Consider the following 11,100-nt stretch of genomic DNA (forward strand, 5'->3'; position numbering starts at 1 on the left):
CTGCTGAATTGGAATTAATTTGCAAACTGGATACAATTAACTTAGCTTGAATAAAGACTTGGAGTGGATGGGTCATTACACAAAGTAAAACTATTACCCCATGTTTGTTGCCCCCCCACCCCCCCGCTCTCCTGCTGGTAACTGCTCACCTTTCCTGATCACTCTCCTTACAGTGTGTATGGTAACACCCATTGTTTCATGTTCTCTGTGTATATAAATCTCCCCACTGTATTTTCCACTGAATGCATCCGATGAAGTGAGCTGTAGCTCACGAAAGCTCATGCTCAAATAAATTGGTTAGTCTCTAAGGTGCCACAAGTCCTCCTTTTCTTTTTGCGGATACATGGCTAACATGGCTGCTCCTCTGAAACCTCCCCCTTCCCAGCGGCTTCCCCCCACCTCTGGCCCTGCAGCCTTTTCTCTCCCCAGCTGTGGGAGGCCCTGTGGGAGGCCCTTTGGGGTGTATCCACACTGCACCTGGGAGGGGTCCGGCCCAGCTTCAGGAGAGGGACCCGCCCTAGCTCTGCTCAAGCTGTGGATAGCAGTTTGGCCACGTGCATGGGGAGATGTGTGTCAGGACTCCCTGTGTGGAGTCCCGCCGTGCCTCAGTTTCCCGGGTCCCACAGGGCTGTTGCACAGACCAAGTCATCAATGTTTGTGACGCCCTCAGATCCCGTGGTGAGAACTCCACAGAGAGGCCCAGGAGGTGTCATTAATCATTCAGCGCAGCGCAGGCTTGGAACGGCGGGTGGGAAATACGGCTTGAGGTCCCCCGCACCGGCGAGAACAAAAAGTCGTATTGACCGAGGCAGGGCTGCGGTGGAGAACGTACAGTGTGTGATCGTGGAATCAAAGGCTGGAGCACAATGCCAATGCTCCTGGGACTGAATTAAGCTTGTACTGGTGTAAAGCCATTGTCGGCGGGTAGGACCGAACCTCTGGAGCGAAATGCAGAAGCCTCTACCCGAAGAGCCGAAAGTCAACTGGCTCTTAGCTCAGGCTGTAGAGCAGACTCGTTTGATCTGTCTTTCTAAGTGGTCTCGGTGCCACTAGATGGGACAGACACCGCAGCCAGGAGGCGTGTGGGTTACACTGACAATCTGTGTTCTGGCAACGAGCAACCTGAACATAAGAACACACCGGGGGCTTTTATTTCAGCTCCTGATTTATTCAGTGAACTTGCTAGTGCACAGAGAGATTCCAGCCAGCCGTGAGGTACCGGGACAGATGCACCCACCCATACGCTGTGCAGACTCTTGGTTATTGCATCGCCCCAGCAGCACCGAGGGGCCTCAGGGGGTGGGGGTGGGGGTAGGGGGGAAATGGTGCCGCTGGGAATTCAGGGCTTTATTCCCAGGCACCAGGTGCCACGTGGCCCGTGCAGGGCGGGGGTCAGGAGAGCAGCTTCACCAGCAGCAGCCCAGTCAGGCCAGGCAGGTAGAGGGCAAAGGAGAATTTCCCCAGAGCCGGGCTGGCTCCGCTGGGGGTGGCAGGGTTTGTTTTGGGGAGGGTGGTGTTTGTAGGGGAGTGGGTGGGGGTGGGGGTATTAGCGGGGCTGGTGGTTGTGCGAGGGAGGATGGTGGGTATTTTCTCCGCCGGAACGGAGGTCCCCCATAAAAAGCGGTATCTGTAGACTGCAGAAATCAGGATGGTTTCACCTTTAATCTCTCTTGTGGACTCAGTACCGCAGCCTTTCCCAGTAAATGCTGAAATAGTTGAACCTGAGGGAGGAAACCAGCCTGTTATGAGGCGGGGGCAGCTCTGGTTCCTTCTCTGCCCCCAGAACCTCTGTCTCCACCATCTAGCGGTTCCCGCCTCTGCCCCCCGGTCCCACCCGCCCGGTGCTCTCCCTGCTCTCGCTGTAACCGGCCACGGCAGGCCGGGCGTCTGGTCCCCTCTTGCCTCCCCCGCGCCCCTTTCTGCAGCTCCACAAGAGACTGAAGCTGGAGTTTGGATCCCAGCTGATCACCGGGGGCGGCTCCTTCCCCAGTGCGCGGCCCCCCGAGGAACACGCCCGGCTCTCAGCGTCCCCGGCAGCCCCGACTTCTCAGTTCAGTTATTTTATAAACACCCCAAAGCGCTGGGAATCCTGGACACACACTGAGAACAGGAGCTTCCACACTGAGCAATAGCTTCGCTCCACCTTAAACATACAGGAAGTGGGGTCTAGTGGTCAGAGCAGTGGGGGCTGGGAGCCAGGACTCCTGGGTTCTCTCTCAGCTCGGCATCACTGACATAACAACCCTTCCCATGGCAAGAGACCGTGTTGTCGTAACTCCAGGAGCCGGGCGGCATCACTGAGCGGGGGGAGCTGGTGTGGAAGGGAAAACTTCCAAGTTCCTCACTCCTTCCCTCTGGCCAAAAATCCGTCGTGGCCACCCCCACCCGCCCAAGGGCCCAGCACAGACTCTAGGTTTCACCAGCTCTCTGGGGAGTTCCCGAGGCTTGAGATTCCCGGGGGAGCTCCCGCACTGTGGCCAGCTGGCAGAATTTACCTTTCACTTGGTACCCAGTGAAATCCAGGCAGTAGGTCTCGTCCCCGGTACAAGGGGTGATGGTGCTGTTGCAGTCAGCGAAGTTCAGAGCAAAGCAGGTGGGGCACTGCAGGCCGTTCTCGATGGTGCTCCCCGTGGGCACTGAGAACCGAGAGAGAGCGAGACGGTTACAGGGTGGGTTAAACCTCGTTCAAACCCCTCGTCTGTGCCCTGCATTGCCCGAGCGCGTGAAGGCCCCACCCCCAGCCCGACGGCATTTCTCCGTCTGTCTGTGACATCACCATCCGTGAACGCCACAGCCGATCGGTTCCAGGCCCCAGCGAGTTTGAAGTGGAGCCTGACAGGCTCAGGGAGGTTTCCATTTGAGCCCATCCCGGCTGCTGCCCCCTCTCTCGCCTGCAGCCCTCGCCCGTCTGATTTCACATGGGCCCCGACTGCTCCACCCCCTGGTCTGGAGACCCGCCAGCTACGGGTATTTCAATGGCGGCAGAAATGACGTTCGAGTGAATGGACAATAAAGGGGAGAAACGGTAACAAATACAATTGTGCCGGGGCTTGTCCACATGAACCATTCGACTGTAGTAAGGGGATCCGGGGTGTAAGGATCTGCCAGGGTGTGAATCGACCCTGCACCAGCCTGCCACGGCCCAGCTGTCCACATGCACCCTGCTGACGCGCGTGAACCCTTCGTTCACGTGCTTTGAGCTAGTGCCCTTGCAACGCGCTCGGACGGTCACGTGCGTCAGCAGGGGGCACGCGGACAGCTGCAGTCGCACCCCAGCCCAGCGCCGTCCAAACTGTTCCTGTGGACAAGCCATGAAACAGGGACAGTAAAAACAGACCCACAACTGACCTTCCAGTGCGCCCGAGTTACAGTTATCTGTGTCGTTGCATTGTGTGGTGTTGATCCTCAGATACTGGCCATTCCCAACAGTGAACGAGATGGGGACTTTTATGTCACTTTTATAGCTACTCAGACACTGTTTGTAGAAGAACGGGGTCCTTGTCCCATCTTTGTTAAAGACAGAAAACCAAAACAGAAAACAAGAGACTCAGAGGGAAATCTCAAGTAACAGCAGTGAGGTTATTTTACCTCCATGTTTGTCCTGGGGCAACAGCTGCTGGGATCCTGTGTCCAGTTTGGGGCCCACAATTCAAGAAATTAAAGAGGAACCCGGGTCTCAACTACACCCCAAATTGCATCAGCTAGCCTGAGATTAAAGGGTTTTGTGTGTGGATAGTAGGGGGAGGTGGAGGTGTTAGAGCTAAACCTCGGGTCACAGCCCACGTTAACTCTGTAGTGAAGCCGTACCCTGTGTGGGTGGAAGTTTGAATAAACCCATGTGTGACTGTGCTGGGAAAATTTCCTGAGTGTGGTCAGAGAGAGAGAGAGAGAGAGAGATGGGTGTATGGAGATAGATAGTTAGATAGATGGATAAAGACAGACCATGTTAAAGCTGACGGTGCGCTATTCATCCTTCTTACAGGGTAAATGGAAGGAGCCATTTACTCTCTTTAATTCAATGGAAGGATAAACAAAAACGGGTCTGTAACTATGGTTTTCATTTTCAAAGGGCAAATGTTGAGAAGTTAAGGGAACTAGTGAAATCCGCCGGCCTGAATTGCTCAGGGAGTTGAACATGGAGAAGGTTTTGAATGTCTTTAAATCAAATGGGCAAAATCTACCTTGAATTTGCATCCCAAGCAAGGGGAAAAACTTGTAAGGCTAGGCTCCAGCCCTGAGTAGATGACTAATAGCTTCAGACAGGTAACACTGGGAGCAAGCCGACGGTGTACAAGGGATCTCAGTGCCAATTTCCTGTTTTTAACATGATTCAGAACGTGCATTTCCACCCAAAGCAGCTTCGCTTTTTGCAGCGCAGCCGTCCATTGTGGAGATGAAAACTGAGTGAAATCTTGGCCCCACTGAAGTGAGTGGGAGATTTCCAATTTGGGGCTAGGATTTCGAACCACCGTGTCTTCCAGTTGCGACATAAGACACTGTAACGTTGCCTGAACAAATCAAGCGTCGAGCCCAGACTGAGTGTTGTGTGCCGGGGGGATGTGCTTTGTGGATGGATTGTGCTGGGGTTGGCCTTAGTGATGAGGATGGTGACAGAGTGTGGGGTGGGATGTGCTTGGGGTGACGGCAATGTCACCTACCCAGTGTAATATCTTCTGCCACGGAGAGGCAGCCACCAGTAGCCTTGTTTTCTTGGCAGGTTCCTACAGCCGTATCACAGGTCTCCTCTAGGCCAGAGCACACTTTGCATGTCAGGGTCGCAGCTGGAGAAAGAAGAAGAAGAAGTGTTTCTTTCTTACTGTTGTGTAACAGTGTCGTCGCTGATATGTCCGTTAGCCTGAGTCTTCATAAGAACGGCCAGACTGGGTCAGACCAAAGGTCCATCTAGCCCAGTGTCCTGTCTTCTGACAGTGGCCAGTGCCAGGTGCCCCAGAGGGAATGAACAGAACAGGGAATCATCAAGTGATCCATCCCCTGTCACCCATTCCCAGCTTCCGGCAAACAGAGGCTGGGGACACCATCCCTGCCCATCCCTGACCTATCCTCCATGAACTTATCTAGTTCTTTTTTGAACCCTGTTGCAGCTTGGCCTTCACAACATCTTCTGGCAATGAGTTCCACAGGTTGACTGTGCGCTGTGTGAAGAAATACTTCCTTTTGTTTGTTTTCAACCTGCAGCCTATTAATTTAATTGGGTGACCCCTAGTTCTTGTGTTATGCGAAGGAATAAATAACACTTCCTTATTTACTTTCTCCATGCCAGTCATGATTTTATAGACCTCTAAAATATCATAGAATCAGAGAATCAGAGAAGATTAGGTTTGGAAGAGACCTCAGGAGGTCATCTAGTCCAACCCCCTGCTCAAAACAGGACCAAATCCAAAAAAATCATCATAGCCAGGGCTTTGTGAAGTTGGGCCTTAAAAACCTCAAAGGATGGAGATTCCACCCCCTCCCTAGGGAACCCAATGCAGCGCTTCACCACCCTCCTAGTGAAATAGTGTTTCCTACTATCTAACCTAGACCTCCCCCACTGCAACTTGAGACCATTACTCCTCGTTCTGCCATCTGCCACCACTGAGAACAGCCGAGCTCCATCCTCTTTGGAACCCCCCTTCAGGTAGCTGAAGGCTGCTATCGAATCTCCCATCACTCTTCTCTTCTGCAGATGAAATAAGCCCAGGTCCCTCAGCCTCCCCTCGTAAGTCATGTGCCCCAGCCCCCTAATCATTTTCGTTGCCCTCCGCTGGACTCTCTCCAATTTGTCCACATCCCTTCTGTAGTGGGGGGCCCAAAACTGGACCCAGTACTCCAGATGTGGCCTCACCTTTGCCGAATAGAGGGGAATAATCACTTCCCTCCATCTGCTGGCAACGCTCCGACTAATGCAGCCCAATATGCCCTTATCCCCACTTAGTCGTCTCTTTTCCAAACTGAAAATTCCGTTTTATTAATCTCTCCTCATACAGAAGCTGTCCCATACCCCTAATCATTTTTGTAACCCTTTTCTGTACCTTTTCCAATTCCAGTATAGCTTTTCTGAGATGGGGTGACCACATCTGCACACAGTGTTCAAGATGTGGGTGTCCCATGGATTTATAGAGAGGCAACATGCTATTGTCTGTCCTATTATCTGTCCCTTTCTTCATGATTCCCAGCATTCTGTTCGCTTTTTTGACTGTCGCTGCACATTGAGTGGAGGTTTTCAGAGAACCATCCACAGTGACTCCAAGATCTTTCTTGAGCGGTAACAGGTAATTTAGACCCCATCATTGTATATGCATAGTTGGGATTATGTTTTCCAATGTGCGTTACTTTGCATTTATCAACACTGAATTTCCTCTGCCATTTTGTTGCCCAGTCACCCAGTTCTGAGAGACCCTTTTGTAGCTCTTCACAGTCTGTCTGGGACTTTACTATCTTGAGTAGTTTTGTACTGTCTGCAAGTTTTGCCACCTCATTGTTTACCCCTTTTTCCAGATCGTTTATGGATATGGTGAATAGGACTGGGCCCAGTGCAGACCCCTGGGGACACCACTATTTACCTCTCTCCCTTCTGAAAACTGACCATTTCTTCCTACCCTTTGCTTCCTATCTTGTAACCAGTTACCGACCCATGAGAGAACCTTCCCTCTTATCCCATGACAGCTTACTTTGCTTAAGAGCCTTTGGTGAGGGACCTTGTCAAAGGCTTTCTGAAAATCTAAGTACATTATATTCACTGGGTCCCACTTGTCCACATGCTTGTTGACCCCCTCAAAGAATTCTAGGAGATGGGTGAGGCGTGATTTCCCTGTACAAAAACCATGTTGACTCTTCTCCAACAAATCATGTTCATCTCTGTGTCTGACAGTTCTGTTCATTACTACAGTTTCAACCAGTTTGCCCAGTCCTGAAGTCAGACTTACCAGCCTATAAGTACCAGGATCACCTCTCGAGTCTTCTTTAAAAATTGGCATCACATTAGCTACCCTCCCGTCATCTGGTACAGAAGCTGATTTAAATAATAGGTTCCATACCACCGTTAGTCGTATATCCGCAATTTGACATTTGAGTTCCTTCAGACCTCTTGGGTGAATCCCCTCTGGTCCTGGTGAGTTATTACTCTTCAGTTTATCAGTTTGTTCCAAAACCTCCTCTAATGACACCTCAGTCTGGGACAGTTCCTCAGATCTGTCACCTAAAAAGAATGGCTCAGGTTTGGGAATTTCTCTCACGTCCTCAGCCGTGAAGACCGATGCAAAGAATTCATTTAGTTTCTCTGCAATGGCCTTATCCTCCTTGAGTGCTCCTTTAGCACCTCGACCGTCCAGTGGCCTCGCTGGTTGTTTAGCAGCTTCCTGCTTCTGATTTGCTTAAACAAATTTTTGCTGTTACTTTTTGAGTCTTTGGCTAGCTGGTCTTCAAATTATTTTTTCGGCTTCCTAATTATATTTTTACACTTCATTTGCCAGAGTTTATGCTCCTTTCTATTTTCCTCACTAGGATTTAACTTCCACTTTTTAAAGGATGCCTTTTTGCCTCTCGCTGCTTCTTTTACTTTGTTGTTTAGCCACGGTGGCTCTTTTTTGGTTCTCTTACCATGTTTTTTAATTTGGGGGATACATTTAAGTTGAGCCTCTATTATGGTGTCCCTAAAAAGTCCCCATGCAGCTTGCAGGGATTTCACGTTTGGCATGGTACCTTTTAACTAACTTCCTCATTTTTGTGTAGCTCCCCTTTCTGAAATGAAATGCAACCGTGGTGGGCTGCTTTGGTGTTTACCCTGTCACAGGGATGTTAAATTTAATTATATTATGGTCACTATTACCAAGCACTTCAGTTATATTCACCCCTTGGACTGGATCCTGTGCTCCACTGAGCACTAAATCAAGAATTTCCTCTCTCCTTGTGGGTTCCAGGACTAGCTGCTCCAAGAAGCCGCCATCTAAGGTGTCAAAAACTTTATCTCTGCATCCCGTCCTAAGGTGACATGTACCCAGTCAATATGGGGATAGTTGAAATCCCCCATCATTACTGAGTTTTTAATTTTAATAGCCTCTCTAATCTCCCTGAGCATTTTACAGTCACTATCACCATCCTGGCCAGGTGGTCGGTAATATCTCCCTACTGCTATATTCGTATTATTCAAGCATGGAATTACAATTCATGGAGTTTCTATGGGAGAGTTTGGTTCATTTAAGATTTTTACTTCGTTTGACTCTACGCTTTCTTTCACATATAGGGCCACCCCCCACCAACACCACCTGCTCCAAACAAACCGAGGGCTTAACGGACCCAATTTCCTCCAGGACACTCAGTAACTGTGCAGTTTCAGCCACTGGGCCAGCAGTAGCCGGGGGGGACTAATTGGGGACGGGTCAAAGGGATGGTGCTTTCCCCAAGCTCTGCCCACAAAATAAGCTCTGCCCACCCCAGAAGTGGCTCTTGTTGTGTATTCACAGAACTGGCGAGTCGCTCCCTTCGCAGCGTGCGCTGGCTGAGTCCATTGCACCCGCCCGGGGCTCCTGGCAGCCCCCCATGGTCCTCACAAACACCTCGCGTGTCCCTCCCACCCTGTTCGATTTCAGGGATGCCATGTAAAGCCGGCCCCCCCCCCCCCCGCGCCTCATGCTAGCGGCTCTGTGTGCCCCGCATTCCCCATCCCCCCCTACCAGGGTCCCCCAATTCACTCCCATGCCAGGAGCTCTGGGTGCCCCCCATTTGCCCTCCCCTGTACCAGGGTACCCCCTTCTCCCTCCATGCCATGTGTGCTCCCCATTCCTTCCCCCCCCCCCACCATCATCCTTGTTTCTACCTGGGAGATCAGCTGCTCAGGATGTAACATGTTAAGCTGCATGGGGATGCTGGGCAGAGCTGGGCGGGGGGTGGGGGGTGATGGGCTGGAAGATGTCAATGGTGCCACCAACCACTTCTTTGATCTGCACAGAGTTACAGAGGGGGTTGAAGGTCTGGCTGGGCTGGCCAGACACCAACGGCTCTGTGTGACCCCAATTTCCCTCTTCCAGTTTTCTGATTTCCCCCCAAATCAATGTGGTTCTGCCCAGTGATGTCTAGAACACCCCCTGACATTCTGGAGTTAATGGAAAGCAGCGTTCAAAAGTTATTTGGTTGCACAGAAGAAATAGGGAAAGGCCACTGAGGTGAGTGCAGCCAGGCTCTCTGGGCTGCCAGCTGGCCAGCAGAGGGGTCTGGCAGAAGGGTTTGGGGTGCAGAAGCCAGCTGTCGTGGACATTGCTCCCCGTTGGGAAGGCTCTCTGATGACAGGTCCCCCAGGTTTACAACCCGGTTACACAGCCCTTAGTCTTTGGGATATAAAGGTGGCTTAAGGTAAAGCCAACTTCGCACACATCCCACTGGAATAGCCCAGCCATTCGCAATCTGTGGGGAATGGGAAGGATGGAAATTGCCAGGCAAAAAACAGAACAAAAGGACGATCATTGTCCCATGTTCCCCAAATTACCATTGATACAAGTGGCATTAACCACAGCACATGGACATGCTGGGGACCTCTTGGGGACATGTAAGTTTGAAGAATTTCTTCCCTTCAGTCCTTATGTACAGCGCCCTGCACACAAGCTGTGTGAGTGCAGCAGCTTCACACCTTTTCTTTTAGAGAGGTGTAGGTTTTCAGGCTCTGATGCTGATCTAGTCTGAGCTCCAGCCTAGCCCAAGCCAGAGAACCTCTCCCAGCCATTCTGCCATCCAGCCCATATCTGATGGTTCAGCTACAACCAGTCTTTCAGAAAGGCATCCAATCCCAATGTACAGAGTCCAAGGGATGGAGAATCTGCCTTGTCTCTTGAGAAGCTGCTGACAGAATTAATTCCACCTTGGATCGGTCTAAATTCAACTCCCAGCCATGAGATCTCTTTCTGCCTCTGTTTGCTCGGTTGGAGAGCCCTCTGCTACCAGAAATTGTAGGCCTGATTCCAGGTCACACTCAGTCCCCTAGCAGTATAATTTACTCCTCTATTGAGTCCCCTTTGTGCTGCCAAAGCAATGCAGAGGGGCCTTCATAGAAATAAGAATCCAGGGCAGTGTCCAGTAACGGTGTCCCTCGGGCCTGCTCTACACTGTACAGTTAAGTTGATATAGCTGTGGCCCCTGGGAGGAAGAGGAACCACACCGTGAGTGCTGCATCTAGGCCAGCCCAACCCCTGGAGCAGATGCAGCTGGGCTGGTGGGTGAATGCTTCCCTCGGCCTGACTACTGTGAGTTCCTAGAGGGATGGAAAAACCCCGTCCATTGGCCCAGCTACAGCGCTGGGACACGACAGCAGCCATAGTGTAGACAGGGCCCTGTACCCCACACAGAGCTAATCCCCCCTCCCTGCACATGCTGGATGTTCCCCTGACTGGGAGTCCGGGGGGTATAAAGGGTCCAAGCCCAGGAGGGGTTAGACGGCCACAGAAGCAGGTGACTCACGTGGGGTAGTTTGTGCATTCGTCGTAGCTAGGAGAGCAGGGAGAAGGCAGAGGAGGAAGGAAACCATCCTGGTGCTGGGAGGCCCACGGGGCTGGGCTCGGAGCCGAACGGGGCCTTCTCCCGGTTGACACAGCGAGCTCTGCCTGAGGGGAGAGGAGAGAGTCAAGACCAAAATGAGGCGGGATAGGGAATTCCAGCCGAAATTTGGGCAGAGGAGCACCAGGCAACGGAGTCACACAAATAACCAATTCTGTGCTTCACTGGCAGTTCCAAAAGATCGGGTGGGAAATCGTTTTGGGTTGGCCCAAAATTCTCGTCCAACTGCAAAGCCGAACGAAAAATGATTTTGGTTCATTTTCAAGCATTTAGAAAGATTTTAAAATTGGATGAAATAGAAATGCTGCCATCAATTCTGAAATGAAAAGACATTTTGAGTTGGAAAAAATCCAGAACGTCTAATTCGGGAAATGTCCAGACAAAACATTTCCATTTTTTCAAGATGTTTTTTCTCGGATTTTTTTTCAGCTGCAGCAATGTGGCGAAATTGACACAAATTTGCAAAATGTCTCACTCGCCCTGAACCTGCTTTTTTCAGTGGAGAAACGTTTCAGTCGAAAAATTTCTCCCAGCTCCCTCCTGCCACTGACATGCCTG

General features: G+C 51.2%; 1 protein-coding gene across 1 annotated transcript; it reads right to left on the reverse strand.

Annotated features, from left to right (window-relative positions):
* Positions 1-1,392: 1,392 nt before the first annotated feature.
* On the reverse strand, positions 1,393-10,513 carry LOC144279605 (phospholipase A2 inhibitor and Ly6/PLAUR domain-containing protein-like). Its single transcript, XM_077841179.1, has 5 exons — positions 10,447-10,513; positions 4,659-4,781; positions 3,349-3,507; positions 2,496-2,636; positions 1,393-1,721 (listed from the first exon to the last, which is right to left on the reverse strand). The coding sequence occupies exons 1-5, from the start codon at positions 10,511-10,513 to the stop codon at positions 1,393-1,395; spliced, it is 819 nt and encodes a 272-aa protein (XP_077697305.1).
* Positions 10,514-11,100: the final 587 nt, after the last annotated feature.

The sequence above is a fragment of the Eretmochelys imbricata genome, chromosome 24 (assembly GCF_965152235.1).
Source record: "Eretmochelys imbricata isolate rEreImb1 chromosome 24, rEreImb1.hap1, whole genome shotgun sequence".
Taxonomy (NCBI): Eukaryota; Metazoa; Chordata; order Testudines; family Cheloniidae; genus Eretmochelys; species Eretmochelys imbricata.